The sequence below is a fragment of the Arachis ipaensis genome, chromosome B07 (genome assembly GCF_000816755.2).
Source record: "Arachis ipaensis cultivar K30076 chromosome B07, Araip1.1, whole genome shotgun sequence".
Taxonomy (NCBI): Eukaryota; Viridiplantae; Streptophyta; class Magnoliopsida; order Fabales; family Fabaceae; genus Arachis; species Arachis ipaensis.
The window spans coordinates 3,774,849-3,799,923 of NC_029791.2; the positions used below are offsets into that span (position 1 = coordinate 3,774,849).

A 25,075-nucleotide genomic window follows, 5' to 3' on the forward strand; every position below is an offset into this window, starting at 1 on the left:
AAACATATTTTTCCATTTTCTGCACAACTCATCCCTAATGTTTATGTTTGCTATGATTTCAACCACTCTCACCTAAACAATTGCAAAATCAAATTCTGGTGCTAAGTGCTATCATAGTAACACCATCATCATGGTTCTGACTTTGTTACTCCTGCCACTCTTATCACTCTTATTTTCCGCTTATTTTTGTCATAATTGAGTTAAGACTGTTAATCCTTCTTATGCAGTTGTTAAGTGAGTCACCCTATTCAGCCTTGATTTCATTTCATATCTGAAACATCACTTATTTGAATGTCATTGTTATTATTATTATTATGTATCTGAATTACTTCATTGTTTTCTATATCATTCTGTATTTGAATGGATTTATAGCCATGTATGCAACCCTTGCAAGCAGAGAATTCCAGAATCACTTTTATCTTGGAGTTCATTGAGAAAAGACTTAAAGAACAGTAGTTGCTGAGGGTGCAGGGCAAGAGAGTACAGGGCGATGATAGCAATTAGTCAAACATATGAATTGTCAGTTTTCATGCTTGCAGGACCACTTTGCAAAACATCAAGTACATTGGTGAGATCCCTTCCATTTAATGGCAGAAACTGCTACATCTAAAATAATGTGATTAACTGTAATTTATTTAGATGTAATTAAAAAATAATTGAATACTATTCTTAAAGGAAAGAAGAGAAGTTTTTCAATTTCAATTGTAGATAAAGAATGTGCACTATTCTTGTGTTACAAGTAATGAACAGAGGAATGTAAAGCTTAAACTAAAAGTCTTGGTTATCAGCTTTGTATAGTTGGTCTTAGTTGAATGGTCTAACAAAAACTACCAAATCAGGTTTTATTCTAACTAACTCTAATTGGTTATTGCACGTGAATATCTATTGTGTATTTGAATACTAAAAAGAAGGGCTAGAAGTAATAAATTTGTATTAACTAATGGGTCGATCACTCTGCATCATAGTATATAGTATATCTTGAAGCTGAGCCTTGTATAAATATGTTTCTTATTTTATAATCTCAGTGATACTTGCCTTAAGAGAGAGCATCCAAGAAAAAAAAAGTGATATACTTGTCTTCACTTTGCAAGCTAAGATCATTTCCCAATCTCAGCTATATATCTATCTCATGTTGAATAATGTTGCTCTTGAAATTTGGAACATAACACAACTTGTATGTTTTATAAGGTTGTGCATGTTTCCTATTCCACCCATGCTATTCAAACTCTTGTGATTCTTCCAGAACTTTTGATCTCTGACAAAATGTTCAACTGTTGTTGTATTGTGTTGTGTTGTGTAGGATATAGTAAGTCAAAGGCAACACTTTTCAAATTCACAAAGGCCTCAAGGTAAGTGTGTCTTATTATATTGCATTATCCTCCAAATTTTTCCTTTTGATCTCTCTGCTAACATAATTAATGTAGAATTATCTAATTCTATAAAAAATGGTATATAAGTTCTTTTAGAATTTGGATCCTCTAAATTTATGCTTTTTTTGGCCTGTTTCTTGACATAGTGATCTAACTATGCTTGGTCAAAATTTACAAACACAGATATTGATGTTCCGGGTGATTCGGCATCAAAACTGAGTGAGAATGTTAGAGTAGCTAGTCCTTATGGAGATCCTTCAAGTAACATGCTAAGAGATGATGATCCAAGTGGTGCAGTATTCCTGCGCACAAACTGGCAGTTGCAAGGGTACTTACAAGAGCAAGATGATATAATTGAAAAGTATGCATCTTGTAGGCCTTGAACTTCTCTTGATATATTTGAATATGGAATTGTAGAAGTGCCTTTCATCTATAGTAAATTTCATTTTTTATTCTTGTTGCAGGAATGGAGTTGCTGTCTCTTTGAATGGGTTGAATTGTTCTACGACAGCTACAGAAGTTGGCACCTGAACTACATCCAGTAAGCTTAGGAGGTTATTTTTTGTGTTATTTATGGGCTTCATTTTTTTTGTTATTGCTGATCTTGATTTTTACATCCATCTAGGTTCACTTTCTGAGCTACTTGAATAGTCTTTCTCATGATGATTATATTGCTGCTTTGGAGAATCTTTATTGCTACTTGGATTACAGGTATTTGAACTCTACTGATATTGAAATTGGACAATGAATTGTTAATTCCTCATTTGGTGACTAGTTATTTTAAAGCAAGTGATAGAGGTAAAAAGACATAATCATTGTGCCTGGTGTCCATGCTGGATGAGAGCTTTAGATCATTCTATCTAGGGTACAAACGAGGCCTTGTTGACTATGTTGCCAAGTGTCACTTTTCTCGGTTGTTGTAACTTATCTGTCAAACCATTATTTGTCTGAGTAATACTTCCTCAAAAGGTTGACTTTACCTTGTGTAAGAATTGTGTATCAATTTTCATGACAATTATTCAATTATAATATGTACACTTTACTTAAGAAATTGCTATGCGCCATCTCATCCCCAGCTATTTCCTAATAATAACTAAGCAAAGAATTTTAATTTGGCTGAATTAGACCTTAGCTTCTTATCCCAGGAAGGAGAAAAAGGTACTGGTTGCTGCTAGTGTTAGTCAGTGTTAAAAGAGAACACACTGTTTAAAGGGTTGCGTTTCACTTTTTATATTTGGCATATTATTTTTCCAGGCCGCTGCTGTGGCACACTCCCTCTTCTGCATCTGCTACAAGTACAATCTGCAAGTTGAGAATGCTTCAGTTCTTCTTTTACTTGCTGAAATTCACAAGGTAATGTGATCATATTATTTGACACACTTTTGGTTTGTGTATTCTCTGTAAGTTTTTAGAAAATAAAAATTGTATGGAGCAAATAAGCCAGTAGAATTGGGGAGAAAAGAAAAGTCAAGTAAGGAAATGCTTGGGTAGATCCATAGATGATGTCTGTGTTTGTATAGAGGCATTAAACAGCACCATGGTTTCATCTAAGGCAAAAATTTGTCATGAGTCGTGATTATTGATGCATATCTTTTATATTCTTCAATTTACTAGCTTATGATATTTTTTTATTGTGTATACTTTTTATGTGAGATATTGAAACAACCTAAATGATTGACTACATTGTGCCAGCATTCCTACTGTTGTCTGTTCTCTACTTTAAATCCGGAAACGCAGTTCTAGGCCTTCCATATGCATTAGCAAGCCTTTCATTCTGCCGATCTTCTAAAAGCCTCTGCTACTCTTACTCTAGCTGAGTTGTGGCTCTCTCTTGGATCAAGCCATGCGTTTTCACCATAGTAAGTTAAGTTCACGCGAAGTTGATAACTGCACATGAGTTTTCACCATATTCTATACCTTTGGTGTACACTTAGTATAGTCCTTCTTATATACACACTAATTTGACAAGTGGCTAACTAAAAGGGCAAACTATTCATATAGATGGCAAGTTGGAATTCTAATGAGGTAATGAAGATTAAAGCCATGTTGGAGGAGGGACAACCTCGCTTTAAGGACATATTCTGACTAAGAAACTAGAAACAAGAGTTTACCAAGTTCATGAACAAGTCAACTACTACACAGTTCAAGTTGATGGAACATGCGATGTTATTCTGTATTTTTTTTTTGCGATTCGAATCCAGAGAAATCATTTTCAATTCACAAGCTTAGGACACCTAGCTAGCAGCTTCCCCTTCATATTTTAATGTTCAATATTTCTGCATGTTTGAGAAGTTGAATGATTTCTGTAATCATCCTTGGAACAAAAAAGTTGCCACTTTGAAGCTTGATTACTGCAACACTCCATGGAAGATAGTAGCTTCAATTGCTGGAATTTTTCTTATTCTCACTATTATTCAGACAGGATTTTCTATCCTCCAAGTAGTACTAGCTTAATGCATGTGCTTTCTAGCTTGGATGATGATTATATACTAATGTGTCAATCACTCATGGTATTATCTTGAGGCCGAGCCTTGAATAAATATGTTTCTTATTACATAATATCAGTGATACTTGCCTTAGAACATTATACTTGTCTTTATTTTTTTCCCAATCTCAGCTATATATATCTATCTCATGTTGAATGATGCTCTTGACATTTGGAACTGTGGTTGCATAACACAACTTGTTTTTTTATAAGGTTGTGTGTCCTATTCCACCCATGCTATACAATCTGTTGTGATGCTTCCAAAACTTTTGATTGTAAAACAATGATTACTGACACAAGGTTCAACTTGTACTGAGGCAAAGGCCACACTCTCATATCGTTTCACTTTTCAAATACACAAAGGCTGAAAGGTGAGTGTGCCTTATTATATCGCATTATCCTCCAATATCTTTTTAAACTTTCTGCTAATATTAACTGATATAAAATCTATCTATGTAAATAGCATCTATGTAATCAAATAATCAATTTCATAATTTCTTCCAGTGTTGTAACAAATAAGTATATAAAATTCTAACTAAAAAGGAAAAGTATTAATCTATTCATATAGATGGCAACTCCGAATCCTAATGACGTTGTAATGAAGATTAAAACAATGTTGGAGAAGGGACAACCTCGCTTTACAAAGGAATGTTGCATCTACAAGGTTCCCCACAACATCTATGCATACACTCCAGAGATTGTTTCAATTGGTCCTTTTCACCATGGAGATGAAAAATTGCTAAAGATGGAGGACCATAAAAGACTATATTGCAAACAATTTATTGAAAGATCAGAGACAAACAAGTTAGAAAGTTTTGTGAATTGCGTGCAAGAGCTTGAGCCAAAGATTCGTGCTTGTTACTCAGATGATACCAAGCTTAGTAAGGAAGAACATGTTATGGTGATCTTGGTGGACTGCTGCTTCATATTAGAGTTTTTACTCAGGTACCATTTCATGCTTACGCGTGGCGATGATGCTATTCTTTTGCCAACACGGTTAAGGGTCTATATACGATATGATTTGTTGTTGCTTGAGAATCAAGTCCCATTCTTTGTTCTTGACAAGCTTTACAATCTACTTTTTCCTTCTACCTTCATTGGTCGGAGCCACGATAGGCATCCTTTGTTGTTAAGTCTCGCTCTTTATCATGTAGTTCCTTGTAGAATAATCTTTCCTGGTGATTATAAGGGTGAGTTATCAGTATCCAATGTTGGTGGAATAGCTCATTTCACATATCTTTCTAGAAAGCTTCTATTATTGTCCTGCAACTTATCAATCTCTAGATGTTCAAGAGAAGCACAGATAGTGCAAATTTATAGTGCAACTGAGTTGAAGGAAGCAGGAGTAAAGTTTGAGGTAAAGAAAGCTAGTCAATGCTTACTAGACTTGCAACTTTCTGGTCATACTTTGAGAATCCCATTCTTTAGAGTGGAAGATATTACTGAGGTTATTGTGAGAAATTTGTTAGCTTTCGAGCAATGTCACTGTATCAATGAATCCTACCTTGCTGACTATATTGCTGTGTTAGATTTTCTTATTAACACAGACAAAGATGTAGATTTGCTTATTAAGAATGGAATAATTGAGAATTGGTTAGGTGATAGTAATGCAGTGGCCAAAATGTTCAATGGTCTTGGAGTGAACATTATGTATCCAGATTTTAATGTGCAGTATTCCCTTATTTTTCAAAGGTTGAATGCTTTTTGTGCACGCCCTTGGAACAAAAATGTTGCAACTTTAAGGCGCGATTATTGCAACACTCCATGGAAGACGGTAGCTTCTATTGCTGGAATTTTTCTGCTTGTTCTCACTGTTGTTCAGACAGTATTTTCTATTCTCCAAGAAGTACACTAGCACTAGATTAATGTTTTTCTTTGTAATGGGAAGAATTGAAGTGTTTATTATGAACATGTGGCCACTTTATTCTGTAATTATTGAAGACCACTTTATAAGGCAACTCCCTTCTCTGTAATTGTGTATCAAGTTTGAATGTGATATTTTTTTATTATTGCTTTCTGGTTTCAATACATTATTTAGACATCTTTATTCTGAAATTAGTATTCAAACATCATGTTCTATCTTAAAAAGAGCGAAGGCTTTTCAATTTCAACTGGAAGATAAAACATGAATTTAGACTAACATTGTTGGCTAATCAATAAAGATCATCATCATCCGACAAAGACACAAAATGCCATATAGTCATGGTTTTCCTCAGTGTACTAATCAAAAGCTAGAAATGATACAAACTAGCAAAAATGATTAAAAAGAAATACTAACCAACATGACATGAAGAGATACCAATAATTTTAAGAGAAGATAATTGTAAAATCCCTACAATACCCTTACTCCTCTTTTTCCCAAACCCTGAGAATGAAAGAAAGAAAAAGAGACAGAGAGGAGAACCAAGACGCCAGAGAGAGAAAGAGAGGGAGGCGCGCCGTGCCTTGTTGCCGTCGCTGAAGCATCCATCATCGCTGTGGTTGCCTGGGTCATCGTCGAAGGGAGCCGTTGCTAAGCTTGAGAGAGTGAATGAGGGAGCTTCTTAGAGAGAGAAGGGGGTTCACGGAAGAGGAAGAACCGCGACGAGGGAAGAAGGGAGGGCCGCCTCCCTCACGGACAAGCCATTGCCGTTGAGGCCGCCGCTGTCTCTGTTTGGGGCCGCCGTCATTGCTGAATGAAGGAGAGTTTGAGCTGGCCAGAGAAGGGAGGAAGAGAGGGTCGCGATGGAGGAGCCGTTCACCATCGTCGCGTCTGCTGTTTTGGTCTTGCTCAGCCCCACACCCCCTTCATTCTTGTCTCTGAATCAGTACCATTTTCCCCTATTCTGACTCCATTTGTGAAACTGTAATGCTTCCACCTTTACTCTGCTGCATTTTGTTCTTTTCTTACATGCTCTTGTTTTAATTGCAATGATATATGTCTCTGTTTTAGTACTATCGCTCAACTTTTGTTATGTTTCTGCTGGAAATTATCTCCAGTATTGGTATTGGTGCTGTCATGGAACGGTTGGAGCTGTTGATGTTACAATTACATCTGCGATGTAGCCGTGGAAGTTGCTGCCACTGTCTCGGTACAAATTCTATGCTCTTTCTTTCCATGGCATTCAAAAATGATCATACAATTTGCAGAGTTCCAGCTTGAACTATTAATGCAGTCCCTTTTTCTTTCTTGGGTGATTTCCTTGATTATATTTTTTTTGTGTCTTTATTTATTTGTGAATCATTCTTCCCTTCCTGGTACCGTTTGCGTCACCTGTTGATGCCATAGAATATGTATAGGGAAAGGTGGATTTATAACATGCATGGAATGATGTAAGTGTTTAAAAGTTAAACAAAAATCAACCGATATATATATATATATATATATATATATATCAAGAACTGCTAACCCTAATTAAAGTAATAAACATAGTATAATTGGTAAATGACAAATAACAAAATCCTTCGTTAATGACATTCCATATTATATTCTGAAGATTATCGTGACATACATTAAATATGCAGGATATATTGAATTTTTTCTGAGATATTCTGACATTATTCTTCCCGATCGAGTCTACATTACTTTTATATCTAGTAGGTACAATATAATCAACTAGAAAAAGTTCCTCTAAAAGGAGAATGGAAGGGTGTATCTACCGTTGAATCATTTTGAGTTATGATTACAATACTTTTGTTGATCTAGAGGTACATAAACATAAACCCTTCTTGCCTTCATATTTGAAAAGCAAGCTGACTGTAGAGCTAAGGGCATATTTGTCTTGCATGTTCATGCAATTTATACTGGAAGTATTACACAATAAATTTGGAAAATGTATTTGAATTTGGCTTGATGAGGTTAAAAATCTTTAGTTATTATCTCAGTATTCAAATCCAAAGATGAGAAACTCCCTCTACATGTTTATCTAGGATGATCTTATTCAGCATTTGCTGATTTTAAATACATTAATGAAAAATGTTTGTCTAGTTCTCTCTTCATTGGCAAGTTGCTGTGTCTATTGGTCCTTTGATGTGCCATAATATTTCTGGCATCCGCTGGGGAACAATTAATTGTTTATATATTTTCCTTGCAGACAAGTCTTTCGGAGGGAGAAAATGACAGTAGTTTGACCAGGATTACCAAGGTCTATGTTTCAGGTTTGTGTTATATGCTCTGCCCGAATAACTACTATTGAAAGGATTAAGTAATTAACTAATCTTGTTTTGCTCGTGGGTCTTTCATATTGTTTATCGGTGTTAATAGGACTTTAAGTTGAGTGGAAACTATATACAAACTAATCTATAAGTATTTAAATTAATATAGGGTGTTTTGGTTTTAGTCCCTCAAAAAAATTTTCTTGGAGTTTGTTAGCAGGCTTTTCCAATATTTAGTCCTTACATATTTGATGCTACGAGTGTTAGTTCTAAACTTTGATCATTGTAAGTCTAAACTCTCCTATATTTAGTCGTTACATATATTGGAAGTTTCTTTTTTGGTCCTTGTAAATATTTGATAAACCTTCTTTTGGAATTAAGGATTTCTTGATTTTTTCAAGAATATAGTTTTTTTTTTTTTTTTTGAATTCATTTTATCTTACAGCATATCCAGATAGATCTGCAGTTAATGATTTAATTAGTCTTTGCTTAAATCACATTGAGAAATCTGGCTAGTTTATTTCTAAATTGAATTTGTGCCCTTGGTATACTAAAATTATAATATAACGGAGTACTAAATTCAATCTATGGTTGCTTGGATGTCGAGCCAGTGGCTGCAATTTTTGTTTGTTCTGTGTGACATACTCTTTTCAAAAATCAATTTAGAATTATTTCTTTTACTATGACTTAAATCATCTATCCATGTCAATAAGATTCAATAACTTTTTTACACTAATTATTGATTTCCTAACTCTTCTGTCCTGGAACTAGCAGTGTAGAGGTTTGCAATAAAGCACGACATGGGAAATTAAAGTGAAATGGAAGAAGCTGAGTGATGCTATGAGTGTTATTTGTGATAAAAATCTACCACTCAAGTTTAAAGAGAAAAAATTTATGGCACAGCTATACATGTGAGAAAAAGTTGGGTTAGTGGAAGTTCTAGTAAGTAGATTAGATTAGGCTGAGGGTAGCTTAATAGTCAAAGATAGGGGGAGACCAAGCACACCTACATGAAAAAGCATTTAGATGAATTTAGATTTTTACAGTAAGACATGTTCCATAAGAAGACACTAGCTTAGTCCATGCAATCGACCTTACACACTGAGATAAGGTTTGGTGGTGGCTGTGTTGATAGGGTTGTCAACAATTGTTTACTTGCACTGGAGGTCTTAAAAATAAACTGAAACTCAGATACTAATTGATGATATCTTTGTGCATTTTGTCATTGTCTTTCCTGTTATTAAGGTGTGTTCTGTCGTACCTCTTACAGGTTGGAATCCAAGGGATGCAGATCATGAAGCCGCAGAGACCGAAAGAGATTCATTTGTCAAAATCAATTGCAAATGGTGCTAAAAAAGTTAACGGTACTGCTATGGGAATTTGTCTTCAGCTGGGTTTGGTATCAAGGGAGGATAACGTTGAAGTTGAAATGGCTAATTGGGAAGTGGAAAATCTAACATTCACTGTTAAGCAACCGGTAATGGAAATTCCATATTTAATCATGATGTCATTGTCTCTCTCTTTATGATCATTGTGTGTGATTAAGATTTTACTATGCAGATAGAGGTGGTTTTAACCAGTGATGAGGCTCAACACCTTCTTTTTCTGTGCAAATCTGAAGTTGATTTCATGGGCATGCAGGAAGTGAAGGCATTGACAAGATTTTCTCTCCTAAGCACAGCAGAGATGATAGTGTCCACAATAGGGGATTTTGTCCATCACCGAAGCTGGTAAACAAAAGCTTGAACAAATCGACGATGGAACCGACTTTAACTTTGTTGGAGGAAGCAGTTGCAGATTCGCCAGGAAAAGATCAATGCCTTAATCAGTGATTTTGGTATTTCAGAGTCCTCTGGGCAGCAACTTACCATTGCTAAAAAACTCAGTCAAAAGATTGAATCAATGGAGGGTTTTATTGAAGCAACTATGGAATAAAACTTAGTCCCATTCATATTTGTATGTAATTAGAATTTAAGATTGTCCTTTTTCTTTATTGATATATTTTACATAGGTCCCAATTCTTTTTGTATATAGCAAAGATCATATTGCCGAGTGTTGTATAAAATAGTTAGAAATTACGATTCTTCATTATTGTAAGAAAAATTTTGTTCGGTTGAGCCTGTACTGCTGCGAAATAACAATTTTGGTAGCTTACCTTTATCTCATGAAATTTTCTTTTGGGTGTTTTAATTTGTTCATGTGTAATACTGTATTCAGGAAATGTTTAATTAATATTTATCAAGTTAAAATTGCTTTAGATAATGGATAGCATATTCATTGTGTTCAGTTATATTGTGTGAATATGTGCCCTACAATAATACAGACCACTCTAGTTTTTGGTAAGTACGTGCCAATTTTGAATTTTGTGTCACCGTAAAGAATAAAGAATATGCTGTAATACTGCACTCCTATATTGAGTCTCAGTAAGATGATGAAGCCAATAATAAGATTAACATGTTTGCTAAAACTTCAAAGGCAAATAATAATCAAAGGTAAATAATAATGAAAGTCTGTTAAAAGCTGTTTCTAAACTCAAATATAAACTTGGTCACTGGAGAACAGATTCAAAGACAGAACCATGAAACAACCATTGAAGTGTTAATAACAACTTTGTCATATCCAAAAAACAACCAATTCAAGTGTTGTAAAACAATTGTTATATCCAAAAAATAACCCGTTGATACTACTTTGTAATTCACAGACAAAATGTTGTTACATGAATAATCTAATGTATGATCATTTCTTTCAACTTAAGAGTATTAAGCTTTTGCAATTTCTAACCCAAAAAATACATTAACATACTCCCTAAACCCATCCTCATCAGCCAAAAAATAAGTTTATCTAATCTTGTGAAAGGTGTGGCAGGTGAGCAAGCTGTCAGACCCGGCCTGATGGCACTTCCCAGCAACTCGATCCACGTGAAGTGTGTCAGCCACCTTCTCCAAACCGCCATAGAGGCCATTGCAGAACCTCATCACATGCTTCACATCATAAGCATTTCCCCCAAACAGCTCTTTTACAAGCACCAAGAACTCCTCCAAGCTTTTCGGAAGAACACCCCAAGTCAGAATCTTCACCAAATATCCAATATCATAAGCACCATGGAATGTGACCCATGTCAGTGCTTTGTTTAACAGCAGCCCAGATGCTGCTGCCAACTTCGCAAAATGCACCGAAGAAACTCCAGCCACTGCATTGCGTGCAAAGTCGATGCCCTGGCTGCGTAGGAGTGCCGCAGAGTACTTTGCGTGGATGTCACGCATGAGATTGAAGTCTCGGAAATTGAATTGCCAGATGTAGTGAGTTCTGTTGTTGGTTCCTAGGTCAGGGAGGTTGTCGTGTTCATCGGAGAGAGTGAGTCCAAGCTGGATGATTTTGAGGGCGTCAACATTGGCCTTCATGACTTGGTAAGTTTCCTCTGGAACAATTCTTGTTGCGGGGCAGGATGACTAAGCCGGGGAATTCAGTGTCAATGGAGACAAATCGATATTTGTCAATCAAGCTGCTTATGATTTGGAACTCGGAATCAGCGTTGGCAGCCCACACTTGCCTGATCACAACCGAACTATTTGGACTAGGCTCTACAAGCGGCACTCCACAAATCTTGGCTGAGCAGCACAATAAAAAGGCGGAAAACCAACAACCATGGGCAGTGGCATCAGAAAGTGGTTATTGAAGTCGTTCTCGTTCATCATCGACCCTCGTCGCTGTTGTATATATGGTCGTCATGCTCTTCCTGGAAAGCAAGCAACTCTGTTAAATAATTATTAGAAACTGAAGAAAAAGATAGAACAAAGGAATGTAAATTGTGTGCTGTGTATGGGTGACTGGAAACGGTGCAGTACTTTTTCTTTGGGCGGGTTCGTCTAAGGAATGCTTTGAGGCTTGGGTAGATAGGGGTATGAGTAAGAAAAGGAGTTTCTTGCGGTGACGTGGTTTGTGTGAAAGGGTAGGAATGAGAGATTTTCAACAATGTTATGTTTGATGAAGAAAGAATGAAACCTGATAGAGCACCCGGAGAGGGAGCAAAGAACCTTTCATGCAGGTGTGGACGTTGTTGTTTAGGTGCTGCCTTCTACTAGTTATTATTGAAAACTAAAATTTGATAATCAATTCAAAGACAACCAAATGTGAAGATAGATTAAAGGGTGCGTTTTGGTCTTTAGTCTTTAGTCTTTAGTGTTTACCTACGTCCTGTGTCAAAGATATGTATGATTTATAGGGGAATATATATATTTTTACTTTGAAAAAAATATATATAAAATAAATCTGCAACACATCACTTAAATACTAGTGATTGACACATTAGTAAATACTGCTAGCTTTTCCATTTATGAACATGTTTAAACTAATATCTATGAATATAATTATTCTTTATTATTCTACTAAGTTTTCCTTCAATGAACTCCAAGATAAAAGTGATTCTGGAATTCTCTGCTTGCAAGGGTTGCATACATGGCTATAAATCCATTCAAATACAGAATGAAATCAAGGCTGAATAGGGTGACTCACTTAACAACTGCATAAGAAGGATTAACAGTCTTAACTCAATTATGACAAAAATAAGCAGAAAATAAGAGTGGCATGGAGAGAGGGAGTAACAAAGTCAGAACCATGATGATGGTGTTACTATGATAGCACTTAGCACCAGAATTTGATTTTGCAATTGTTTAGGTGAGAGTGGTTGAAATCATAGCAAACATAAACATTAGGGATGAGTTGTGCAGAAAATGGAAAAATATGTTTGTATTGTGAATCAGAATTATTATCAGTCTCAAGTACAACATATATAAGCTATGCTAAATGAAAGGTGAGTCAGCTTGCTAACTCCAAGACTAGTCACAACAGAATAACTGATAACTAACTAGATAACTTGCTGATCAACTACTAACATTTTCTGCAGTTTCTTGGTTTTCTTGATTCTTATGCATATATACTCTATTATAATTAAATGGAGAAAAAGTGAGGAAAGAGTATACCAGATAAATCTCCTCAAATGCGGCCAAGATGGAACTTGTAGTTAAATACTACTTTATTTAGATACATCGATTGGCAAACTTTCCAAGAAACTGAAAACAGCTATAGACGTATGCAATCGCTTGAAGAACAAATAACAGCAGAAGAGAGCTTGAGAAAACAAAACAGATGCAACAACTCTATACTAATTTGAATATGCCTCTATTATTATTTTATATGAAAGAAAGGTGTACACAAAAGTAATTCTTTTCATTTAAGTTAATCCAAAAGATCTTTTTGTATAACTTAAAAAGCTATAATTTATATTTTTTTTAAAGATCTTTTTCCTTAAAAGAAAGATAATTTTTACATAATAAATAAACAAAAAAATATTTTTATATTATTATACCTAAATATAATTAATAAACAAAAAAAAATCTTTTTATATAATATATTCAAACATAAAATTATTTTTATTTCTTTATAAAATTTTTTAAAAGAAGATAACTCTTTCAAAAAAAGATAACTTGAAAAAATAGGATTTCACTCAAACAAACCATATTAAAAAAGAACTACCACAAGTCCAAAAGAATGTACATATATAATGTCTCCTATATTATTTTGCCTTGTTTTGTAAGTAAACCAGTAAAGCAAACCCTTTTAGTCCTATATTATACCACATTGTAGTAGTGATTGTACCCCCACGTTCGTTTCTTCTTACCAAGCTTTTCAATGGCAGAGGCAGAGGTTGCCCCAAGAAAGAGACTCATCATTAAGCTTCGTTTGCCTCGTTCAAGAACAGTGTCATCTGAAGAGTGCAAACTAAAGGATGATACTGATACTGAAAAGCATGGACCAGAATTTATGGCTTCTGATTCATGCGGTGAGAAGAGGAAGAAAGATCAGCATTGCAGCACTACTGAATTCTCGTGTAATGTAGTGGGAAAGAGCCATGCAGAAGGTTCTAGAACTTTGTCAACTGATGCACAGTGCAAACAGAAGAAGGACGATGATGGTGCTGATTCTCGTGGAGGCAGAAAGAGAAGAAAGTTGGCAACTTCTGAAGTTTCTGTTTTCACAAAATCTTCTGTGCAAGAACACCACAATGCATGTTTAAGAATTCCAAGAACCGGTTCTAAGGTGCTTAACTCGAAGAACACAAAGAAGGAAGAGGAAGAACATCACAATGCATGTTCAAGAATCCCAAGAACCGGTTCGAAGAAGGAAGAGGAGATGAAGGTTGTTCTGAATGAGCAGAGAATGGATCGTTATCAAAAGATGCAGTGTTGGGTGATCTTGAAGCGCTTCATGGTTGGAAGAGATGGCTGGGCTTTCAATAAGACTCTGGATCCCAAGAAGTTAGGGATTCTTGGTAACAAATGTGAGAGTGTGTTGTTGAAGCCAATAGGGTTTGAGGATATAGAGTCAAAGCTGCACAAATTCGTGTATTCAAGGCCTGATGAATTTGCAAAGGATATGAGGCTTTTGTTTTCTTATGGATTCATGTACCCTCAAAGGGATCAGATTCATAGAGTTGCAAGGAGATTCAGTGAGAGCTTTGAAATTACTTGGAAGTCTTTGACGGAAAAGTGGTCAACTGAAGAGAGGAGAAGAAACACGATCTTCAAAGGGGAAGAACGAATAATAACGTGCACCAAAAGTTTTAGTACAAAGCTCTGAAACTGTTATCAAAGGAAGAAGCAAAAAGTGGAAGAAGGCCACGTAGGGATCAACGTGTTGGATTCAACTCTTTTGCTAAGTACTATATTATTCCTTCGACAATTTTCTTTACCAATGTTTCTCAAACAAACTCGAGCCAACTACTTTCTTTTTTAATTCATCTTAGTGTGATGAAACTGTGAAATCTGTACGCTTGGTTTCTAGCTTTAGTCAAATTTTGGCTTACTCATATTTGTCACAACGATAATTTCTTCTGTTAATAATATTCTAATTGTTCTTATTTTTATGTTAATTTCTATTCAATTATCACTTTTTAAGTTTATTTGCCTTTACGTCATTAACTCGTCCCATAACAAAGCATATTGTTCTCCTTAGTGTTCTCCTAATTTTCTGCAAGTGCTTAAAAATTGTCTCGAATTTATTAGAATTTAAAATTGTTATTTGGCCAAACAAAACTATTAAGAGAGTGAGTCCAAGCTGGATGATTTTGAGTTCGTCAACATTGGCCTTCATGACTTGGTAAGTTCCTCTGGAACAAGACTCCGGTAGTTCTTGTTGCGGGGCAGGATGACTAAGCCGGGGAATTCAGTGTCCATGGAGACAAATCGATATTTGTCAATCAGGCTGCTTATGATTTGGAACTCGGAATCAGCGTTGGCAGCCCACACTTGCCTGATCACAACCGAACTATTGGGACTAGGCTCTAGAAGCGGCAGTAGCTCCATAAATCTTGGCTGAGAAGCACAATAAAAAGGCGGAAAACCAACGACCATGGGCAGTGGCATCAGAAAAACTCTCGGTGGTTGTTGAAGTCGTTCTCGTTCATCATCGACCCTCGCCATTCTTGTATATATGGTAGTCATGCTCTCCCTGGAAAGCAACTCTGTTAAATTATTAGAAACTGAAGAAAAAGATAGAACAAAGGAATGTAAATTGTGTGCTGTGTATAGGTGACTGGAAACGGTGCAGTACTTTTTCTTTGGGTGGGTTCGTCTAAGGAATGCTTTGAGGCTTGGGCAGATTGGGGTACGAGTAAGAAAAGGAGTTTCTTGCGGTGATGTGGTTTGTGTGGAAGGGTAGGAATGAGATAATTTTCAACAATGTTATGTTTGATGAAGAAAGAATGAAACTTTGACCTACCATCTAAATTGTGAAATAAGAAAGAAGATTAATTTTTTAATATATACTAATTAATAAATATAATTTAAAATAAGGGTCTATTTTATTTCACTAAATGAGATCCAGGAACTCAAAAGACAAAAATATTTTACTAGTTGTGTGATGATTGTAATTGTTAAACTTTACAATGGATGTACACAATTGAAAATGGAAATGAAGATAGAAAACTATTGTTTAACAGAGTTGGGAGATTTGAATTGATTCACTTCATGCCTCAGCTGGACTCCACATTTTTTTATCTTTCTCCATCCTTTCAACTTTAACGTTGTTGCTATTGATTGTTGAGAGATCCTTATGCAGCATAAAAATAAAGATATATGAAGAGATACTAGTTTAGGATATGGATTGATAGTTTGTTGCAAATAGAAATCATTTTACTGACCGTGGACTTCCATCAGATTTCAGATGGAATGACTATACAAATTCAAACAGTTAATTTATTACTTGAAACTCATGGGGGTGCCCGTCCCCAAGGGGGAGCAGCATGGTAAGTTCTTCTTACCAGTATTCTGAATTGGTTATCTACTTTAGTTTATTTATGCTCTAAAAGGAGAATGTAAGGGTGTATCCACTGTTGAATCATTTTGTGAGTTATGATTACAATACTTTACAATAGGTATAGAGGTACATAAACATAAACCCCTTGCCTTCATATTTGAAAAGCAAGCTGACTCTAGAAGAATGTCTTCTTTACAATAGGTATAGTGATGTTCATGAGGCCCTTGACAACAAATTAGGAGGTAACCATGGTTAATACCTTAGGGCATATTTGTCTTGCATGTTCATGCAATTTATAATAGAAGTATTATTTAGTAAATTTGGAAATGTATTTGAATTTGGCTTGACGAGGTTAAAAATCTTTAGTAATTATCTCGGTATTCAAATCACAGAGATGAGAAACTCCCTCTACATGTTTATCTTGGATGATCTTATTCAGCATTTGCTGATTAGAAATACATTAATGGAAAAATGTTTATCTAGTTCTCTTTGCATTGGCAAGTTGCCATGTCTATTGGTCCTTTGATGTGCCATAGTTTTTCTGGCATCCCTTGGGGAACAATTAATTGTTTATATATTTTCCTTGCAGGCAAGTCTTTTGGAGGGAGAAAATGACAGTAGTTTGACCAGGATTACCATTGCAGGTCTATTTTTAAGGTTTGTGTTATATGCTCTGCCCGAATAACTACTATTGAAAGGATTAAGTAATTAACTAATCTTCTTTTGCTCATGGGTCTTTCGTATTGTTTATTGGTGTTAATAGGACTTTAAGTTGAGTGGAGACCATATACAAACTAATCTAAAAGGATTTAATATAGGGTGTTTTGGTTTTAGTCCCTCAAAAAAATTACTATAGGACCATAAAAGATTATATTGCAAACAATTTATTGAAAGATCCGAGACCAACAACTTAGAAAATTGCAAATTTATAGTGCAACTGAGTTGAAGGAAGCAGGAGTAAAGTTTGAGGTAAAGAAAGCTAGTCAATGCTTACTAGACTTGCAACTTTCTGGTCATACTTTGAGAATCCCATTCTTTAGAGTGGAAGATATTACTGAGGTTATTGTGAGAAATTTGTTAGCTTTCGAGCAATGTCACTGTATCAATGAATCCTACCTTGCTGACTATATTGCTGTGTTAGATTTTCTTATTAACACAGACAAAGATGTAGATTTGCTTATTAAGAATGGAATAATTGAGAATTGGTTAGGTGATAGTAATGCAGTGGCCAAAATGTTCAATGATCTTGGAGTCAACATTATGTATCCAGATTTTAATGTGCAATATTCCCTTATTTTTCAAAGGTTGAATGCTTTTTGTGCACGTCCTTGGAACAAAAAAGTTGCAACTTTAAGGCGCGATTATTGCAACACTCCATGGAAGATGGTAGCTTCTATTGCTGGAATTTTTCTGCTTGTTCTCACTGTTGTTCAGACAGTATTTTCTATTCTCCAAGGAGTACACTAGTACTAGATTAATGTTTATATTGTGTAGCTTGGATTGGATGATTATATATATGCTCAATTCTCAATATGGTGTAGTAGTTTTGATATGTTTGTATTTTGGAAGAATTGAAGTGTTTATCATAAACATGTGGCCACTTTATTATGTAATTATTGAAGACCACTGCATATGGCATATCCCTTCTCTGTAATTGTGTATCAAGTTTGAATGTGTTGCTTTGTAGTTTCTATGCATTATTTTCACATGTTTATTCTGAAATTAGTATTCAAACATTATATTCTATCTTAAAAAGAGCGAGAGCTTTTTAATTTCAATTGTAAGAAAAAGATTAATCATCCAACAAAGACAAAATGCCATATAGTCATGATTTTCCTCAATGTACCGATTAAAAGCTAGAAATGATACAAAATAGCAAAAGTTTTTAAAAAGAAATACTAACCAGCATGACATGAAACAGAGTAAAAGATTAGCATATCTGGAAGAGATACCAATAATTTTAAGAGAAGACAATTATACAGGACTCAACCATTCAACATGAAACATCGTGATCTTTACCTGCTCCGGAAACATTTGAAGCTTTGGAACAATAATGCTCCGAAATCAATTGGTAAGGTGATGTGCAGCAGTGGCTAAATTGTTCAATGGTCTTGAGAAGAACATTATCCATGAAACTTTTAATGCTGAGTATCTTTGTATCTGTATAAGACTTGAATGCTTTCTGTAAACTTTTGGCACAGAAAAGTAGCCACACTCTTGTAATGCCAAAAAGAAAAGCTAGCAGTAGTAAATTTGTAATTACTAATGTGTCAATGACTAGTCATACTGTAGTATCCTTTAAGTCTAAGCCTTGTATAGATATGTTTCTTACTTCATAATCTCAGTGATACTTGCCTTTGAACATCCAAGAAAAATTAAAGGGATCATATACTTGTCTTTGTTTTGCAGCTAAGATGAGCTTCTTTTCCCAATCTCAGCTATATATCTATCTCATGTTTTCTATAAGCTAAGAAAAAAATTTAACTGAACTATAAAATCAATCTCTGGCAGAACAATGATTCTAAACTAATTTTCTATATATCAGTGACAATATCAAGAAGAACTAGTAAAAGTGAATAACAAGAAGTACAAATCAACATGCCATAACTTGCATAATAAGTAATACACTAGCTATATTCATTAAGATCTCAAGAATTTTATTATCTAAATAGAAAAATTTTCCTCCAAGGACTGACTTTGGAAACAACCCCAGCCTCTGAACCATAACCAATTGCAAAACCATCCAACTTAGACTCTGTGAGGACAATCTCAGTTCTAATGACTGCAGCTTTATCCTCCACAATCTTGAGTTTCTCTCTTAGCTTAGAAGCTTCTTCGTTCCAATACTTCTCTTCCTCACGCAATGCTTCGATCCTTGCAAGATCGGCCGAAGATAGGACTCGTTCCATAGCAGGACTCAACCATTCCAAATCGAACTTCATGAGCTTTGCCTGCTCCCAATACATCTGCAGTTCTTGTTTATGGTTTATCCAATCTCTAATCCTAACATTATGCAACAGAAACAACAACCTTCCTAAGCTATCAAAAGCACTCTGCCTTAACATTTCAGAGTGTTTTCTCTGGCTTTCTATCAGATTTGGATTATTGGTGCATGCTTCTTTGAGCAGTGGCAGAAATGATTTGTCAACCTGACACAATCCATAAAAATCCACCATCTTCCCTGATGGCCTAGGAATTGTAGAGGAGTAGGACTGTGCGACTTGGAGCTCCGAACTTGTTGAAGAAGAAGATTCTGGATACTCAGTTGCACCAAACAACCGACAAAGAAGTTGATGTAATGCCTCTTGCCATTGAAAATGTTCCTCATTATAAAGCGCATTCATATACTCACTGATATTGTCCCTGTTGGTAGGTTTCTCTTTAAAGATTATCTTCCTAGCAGCATAACGGACCAAATCATGCATTAGCACATGGTCTTTACTTGTAATTGAAGGCATCAACAAGCTAGAGTCCTTGAGGCTAGTGATGGTTGCAATCACATCAGTTTTGCTGCACAACCTTAGTCTAATTACATGTTGGAACAGATCTTCAATGAGAATTTCATAATCTTCTGGATACATACCACATATTAAGAATATGATTTTAGCTTCTTTGCTTGCAAGTATAATATTATAGATCACCACTATTATCTGGATTATAAAATTAGTACTATCATCTTCCCAATTCAAACCCTTCCCTCTTGAACTCATTAAATCTTTCAAGACTTGTTTCCATAGGTAAACAGTTCTTGCTCTTAGAGCTGACCCCAATATTGAAATGGTAAGTGGTAATCCTTCACAGTGTGCTGAAACTTCCTTTGCTATAGCAAGTAAGTCCGGCTCGAACCGATCATCATGGATGCCTGCGCACCTCTTGAACAAATCCCAATTTTCTTCTAAAGTTAAAAGAAATAGATGAAAGCTGCGTTGACATCCCATCAAATATGCAACTTGTTGACTTCTCGTAGTTAAGAGGACTTTACAGTGATTGTTTAAAATCCCAATCTTTTGCAGATCAAGCTTATCCCATAAGTCATCCAAAATTATGAGTACATGTTCTTCATTTCTTAATCTAAGTGATAGTTGTCTCTGTCTTTCAGCTAGATCGGATTCCTCTCCCAATCGAAGTCCTAACCCGGCAGCTATGTCACCTTGAATCCTCTTGACATTTTCAGCTGTTGTCACATGAACAGGTAGAACAAGGTCAAACATGTTCATCTCCTTTACTCTTTTACCTACATGCCTTGCTAAGGTTGTCTTTCCTACTCCACCCATGCCGTACACTGCCACACTGGAGATGCTATCATCTTGTAAGGCTTCGAAGATTCCATTGAAAGTGCTTTCTCTTGATTCAAAGTCAAACTGCATAAAACAACCCGCCTTCAATTCTATCAACTTGAACTGTGTTCTTTACCTGTTCTTGTACTTGCTCAACTTTTGTCTCCAGTTTCCTCCTAAGATGTTCTGGTTTCATCGTCAGAACATGTCCCTGATGACCCATTAGAAAGCTCACAAGCACAGATATGGCAGCAAGTGCAAGGTGATGATGTATTACTCCAAATTTTCTCCCTTTCTGTAGGTTTAAACAATTGTTTCTTATCATATATAACAACAAATCATTTGATTCAGATAGCTGACTACACCTAGATATATATATGCTACTGGTCTTAAGAAAAAGTTTTGCAAGGTATATATGAATTCATGAAACCATACCTCAATTTGCTTTCCCGAGTTACTCAGAAGTCTTCAAGGACTCTTCTGTTGATCTCTTCTTGTGGTTGATCACCAGAAACAGAATATGGCAATACTGATTGATTGATAAAGAACAAAGTTACAAGAGATTCATCTCAAGTACTTCAAAAATGAAATCACCACTATGATAGGTGAAAGTGAAACGCGTCTATCATAATCTGGTTATTAAAGAGTAAAGACCCTGCCAAAGTCATTTTTAGACTAAGAACTAGTTTAATGACCCGTGCATCACGGGAAACTTTAATAATAGATCTTTTATTTTTTTTTAACTAATTAGTTCTCGTTGACTATTTTTTAGTTAGTTTTCTAATGGAACTAAAGCTAATTATATGCGTTCTAGACGAAAAATTAGGCTTACTTTTTGTAGTAGTCGAACATAAATTTGTAGAATCAGGACATGAGGCTTTGGTAGATCTTTTTGTTTCAGGTTAACATCTCTACAAAGGTGAGAATGTATCTGCAAAAAATTTTAACACTCAAATTAGTATAGTCTAAGAGATATAATAATAATTAGAAATAGATAATATATTTTAGATGTTTATTGTTAAGCCTTTTATGTATAGTGTTTAGAAAGAATATCTAAAAAGATTCGGATAGAGATCTGTGCGAAATAAATAATAATTTTACTACAATTGGTTCTTTTTTTGAATGTTCCTCATTGCCACTGACTGTGGACTTCTATCAGATTTCAGATGGAATGTCTATACAAATTCAAACAGTTAATTTATTACTTGAAACTCATGGGGGTGCCCGTCCCCAAGGGGGAGCAGCATGGTAAGTTCTTCTTACCAGTATTCTGAATTGGTTATCTACTTTAGTTTATTTATGCTCTAAAAGGAGAATGTAAGGGTGTATCCACTGTTGAATCATTTTGTGAGTTATGATTACAATACTTTACAATAGGTATAGAAGTAACATAAACATAAACCCTTGCCTTCATATTTGAAAAGCAAACTGACTCTAGAAGAATGTCTTCTTTACAATAGGTATAGTGATGTTCATGAGGCCTTTGACAACAAGATAGGAGGTAACCATGGTTAATACCTTAGGGCATATTTGTCTTGCATGTTCATGCAATTTATACTGGAAGTATTATTCAGTAAATTTGGAAATGTATTTGAATTTTGCTTGACGAGGTTAAAAATCTTTAGTTATTATCTCAGTATTCAAGTCACAGAGATGAGAAACTCCCTCTACATGTTTATCTTGCATGATCTTATTCATCAAGTCCCTTTCTTTGTTCTTGAGAAGCTTTTCAATCTAGCTTTTCCTTCTACTTTGAATAGTGGCAACCCAAGCCATCCTTCTTTATTATTAAGGCTCGCTCTTGTTTATATGGTTCCTCACAGTACCATTCCCGGTGATATTGATGACATAACTCATTTCACAGATTTATCAAGAAAGTTTCTATTAGCATCCTCTCACTTATTCCAACCATCAGCCTCTGGATGCTCAAGACAAACACAGCTAACACAACTCTGCAGGAGTGAAGATTGAGGTAAACAAAAATAGTAAATGCTTACTGGACTTGGAAATTTCAGGTCATACTCTCAGAATTCCATTTACTAGATTTCGAGCAATGCCATTGTATCAGTCAATCCTATCTTTTTCTTGGATTTTCTTATCATCACAGAAAGGAATAATTGAGAATTTGTTAGGTGATAGCTACCATGTTCTTCGATCCTTAATAGCTTGATGTTAACACATATTCCACTTAATTTAATTCATGATGGATTATTATTTAATTAGTTGTCAAGCAAAGAGAAATATACATTACTATTTTTAATTAGGTCTTAACTCTTTCAATTTCATGGAATATTTTTCTACAATATATACATTGAATGACGAAATAAGGTGGAAAGTGTGTGTAATCCACTTTGTTTCGACAGTATATATTATGCATGGCACAAAAGATTTATAAAATCAAACTACTTTTACAAAAAAAAATATCGTAGGTTGACAAAAATCTCTGACTAAGAAGACCAAGGTCTCTATAGATAAAAAATCAAATAACAAAATTTTTAGTTATTATTTTTATATGAAAAAGTCTAATTTTTTATTTGAATTATATTATTTTGCTAATTTTCATTTTTGTAGAACAAGTAGAAAAAATAGAGAATGAGAGAAAAAAGAGAGAAAGATAAAGATGAAGAATGAGAGTGAAAGTAAGAGTTTGTTAATTTTGGAAGAAAAAAAAATTATTTTAACTGTAATAAAAAAATATCGGATGACATATTTTAATTTGTCAAATTACTAATATAAAATATAAATCATATATAGAGTGAAAATGGTAGAGAGAAATAGAAAAATGGAGAGAGGTAGATAAGAGAATTTAAGAAGGGAGTTTATTAATTTTGGAAAAAAAATATTTTCTCTCAATTTTAATAAGAGAGTGTCATGTGACACATTTGATTATTAAATTAGATAGTAATATATGATACATAATATAGGTATATTTCAATTTTAATTTTAATTTGAATGCAATTAAAGAATGTCATATTGCATATTTTGATCTCAACCCACACTACTCTTGTAATGCCAAAAAGAAAAGGTGTTTGTAACTAATGTGTCAATCACTGATCATGGTATATCTTGAGGCTGAGCCTTGAATAAATATGTTTCTTATTTCATAATCTCAGTGATACTTGCCTTAGAGCATCCAAGAAAAAAACGATATACTTGTCTTATATTTGCAAGCTAAGATCATTATACTTGTCTTTATTTTTTTCCCAATCTCAGCTATCAGTATCCAAGGTTGGTGGAATAGCTCATTTCACAGATCTTTCTAGAAAGCTTCTATTATTATCCTGTAACTTATCAATCTCTAGATGTTCAAGAGAAGCACAGATAGTGCAAATTTATAGTGCAACTGAGTTGAAGGAAGCAGGAGTAAAGTTTGAGGTAAACAAAGCTAGTCAATGCTTACTAGACTTGCAACTTTCTGGTCATAGTTTGAGAATCCCATTCTTTAGAGTGGAAGATATTACTGAGGTTGTTTTGAGAAATTTGTTAGCTTTCGAGCAATGTCACTGTATCGATGAATCCTACCTTGCTGACTATATTGCTGTGTTAGATTTTCTTATTAACACAGACAAAGATGTAGATTTGCTTATTAAGAATGGAATAATTGAGAATTGGTTAGATGATAGTAATGCAGTGGCCAAAATGTTCAATGGTCTTGGAGTGAACATTATGTATCCAGATTTTAATGTGCAGTATTCCCTTATTTTTCAAAGGTTGAATGATTTTTGTGCACGCCCTTGGAACAAAAAAGTTGCGACTTATTGCAACACTCCATGCAAGACGGTAGTTTCTATTGCTGGATTTTTCTGCTTGTTCTCACTGTTATTCAGACAGTATTTTCTATTCTCCAAGGAGTACACTAGTACTAGATTATTGTTTGATATCTTTGTAATTGGAAGAATTGAAGTGTTTATTATGAACATGTGGCCACTTTATTATGTAATTATTGAAGACCACTGCATAAGGCAACTGCCTTCTCTGTAATTGTGTATCAAGTTTGAATGTGATATTTTTTTATTGTTGCTTTCTGGTTTCTATACATTATTTACACATCTTTATTCTGAAATTAGTATTCAAACATCATGTTCTATCTTAAGGTTTGAAACATTACGATCTTTACCTGCTTCGGGAACATTTGTAGCTTTGAAACAATAATGCTCCCAAATCAATTGTTTAGGTGATAGCAAAGCAGTCTTGAGGAGAACATTATCCATGAAACTTTTAATGCTGAGATTTAATTTAGAATATATTATATAATATAATTAATTTGAATCTTTGTTCTTGAGAAGCTTTTCCTTCTACTTTGAATAGTGGAGCCATCCTTCTTTGTTTATATGGTTCCTCACAGTACCATGACATAACTCATTTCACAGATTTATCAAGAAAGTTTCTATTAGCATCCTCTCACTTATTCCAACCATCTCCCTCTGGATGCTAATAGAAATTTCAGGTCATACTCTCAGAATTCCATTTACTAGAGTGAAGTTGTTTTGAGAACT

At 34.8% G+C, this 25,075-nt stretch overlaps 4 protein-coding genes across 11 annotated transcripts; 2 read left to right on the forward strand and 2 right to left on the reverse strand.

Moving 5' to 3' along the window:
* LOC107609524 (UPF0481 protein At3g47200-like) lies at positions 199 to 24,802 on the forward strand. 2 transcript variants are annotated; one of them, XM_021107027.1, is made up of 10 exons: positions 199 to 568; positions 1,301 to 1,349; positions 1,554 to 1,731; positions 1,835 to 1,911; positions 1,996 to 2,081; positions 2,625 to 2,723; positions 3,063 to 3,229; positions 3,372 to 4,226; positions 4,424 to 5,065; positions 23,808 to 24,802. In XM_021107027.1, the coding sequence occupies exons 9-10, from the start codon at positions 4,424 to 4,426 to the stop codon at positions 24,558 to 24,560; spliced, it is 1,395 nt and encodes a 464-aa protein (XP_020962686.1). In that variant the 5' UTR covers positions 199 to 568; positions 1,301 to 1,349; positions 1,554 to 1,731; positions 1,835 to 1,911; positions 1,996 to 2,081; positions 2,625 to 2,723; positions 3,063 to 3,229; positions 3,372 to 4,226; the 3' UTR covers positions 24,561 to 24,802. The 2 variants fall into 2 exon arrangements, with proteins under 2 accessions (XP_020962686.1, XP_020962687.1); XM_021107028.1 differs by lacking the exon at positions 23,808 to 24,802 and having other exon boundaries at positions 4,424 to 5,824.
* LOC107609522 lies at positions 6,097 to 10,056 on the forward strand. Of its 7 annotated transcripts, none has more exons than XM_021107031.1 (5): positions 6,097 to 6,700; positions 6,788 to 6,926; positions 7,929 to 7,992; positions 9,260 to 9,466; positions 9,631 to 10,056. In XM_021107031.1, exons 3-5 carry the CDS (start codon positions 7,984 to 7,986, stop codon positions 9,721 to 9,723), a joined length of 309 nt encoding a protein of 102 aa, XP_020962690.1. In that variant the 5' UTR covers positions 6,097 to 6,700; positions 6,788 to 6,926; positions 7,929 to 7,983; the 3' UTR covers positions 9,724 to 10,056. The 7 variants fall into 7 exon arrangements, 5 of the variants coding, with proteins under 5 accessions (XP_020962690.1, XP_016167007.1, XP_016167006.1 ...); XM_016311520.2 differs by having other exon boundaries at positions 6,124 to 6,700; positions 9,550 to 10,056; XM_016311519.2 differs by having other exon boundaries at positions 6,124 to 6,700; positions 6,835 to 6,926; positions 9,550 to 10,056.
* Positions 10,695 to 12,043, reverse strand: LOC107609521 (probable CCR4-associated factor 1 homolog 11). The gene has a single exon (XM_021107030.1). The coding sequence runs from the start codon at positions 11,388 to 11,390 to the stop codon at positions 10,827 to 10,829; it is 564 nt and encodes a 187-aa protein (XP_020962689.1). The 5' UTR covers positions 11,391 to 12,043; the 3' UTR covers positions 10,695 to 10,826.
* LOC110264798 (disease resistance protein RFL1-like) lies at positions 18,819 to 21,278 on the reverse strand. The gene is made up of 2 exons (XM_021107026.1): positions 21,015 to 21,278; positions 18,819 to 20,874 (listed from the first exon to the last, which is right to left on the reverse strand). The coding sequence occupies exon 2, from the start codon at positions 20,667 to 20,669 to the stop codon at positions 18,963 to 18,965; it is 1,707 nt and encodes a 568-aa protein (XP_020962685.1). The 5' UTR covers positions 20,670 to 20,874; positions 21,015 to 21,278; the 3' UTR covers positions 18,819 to 18,962.

Coding starts and splice junctions, on each gene's coding strand:
- LOC107609524 (XM_021107027.1), top strand. CDS start 4,424: ATGGCAACTCCGAATCCTAATGACGTTGTAATGAAGATTAAAACAATG. Junction 5,066..23,807: donor GTGAGTTATCAGTATCCAAT/GTTGGTGGAATA, acceptor TCAGTATCCAAG/GTTGGTGGAATAGCTCATTT.
- LOC107609522 (XM_016311521.2), top strand. Junction 9,467..9,549: donor CATTCACTGTTAAGCAACCG/GTAATGGAAATT, acceptor TTTACTATGCAG/ATAGAGGTGGTTTTAACCAG.
- LOC107609521 (XM_021107030.1), bottom strand. CDS start 11,390: ATGAAGGCCAATGTTGACGCCCTCAAAATCATCCAGCTTGGACTCACT.
- LOC110264798 (XM_021107026.1), bottom strand. CDS start 20,669: ATGCAGTTTGACTTTGAATCAAGAGAAAGCACTTTCAATGGAATCTTC.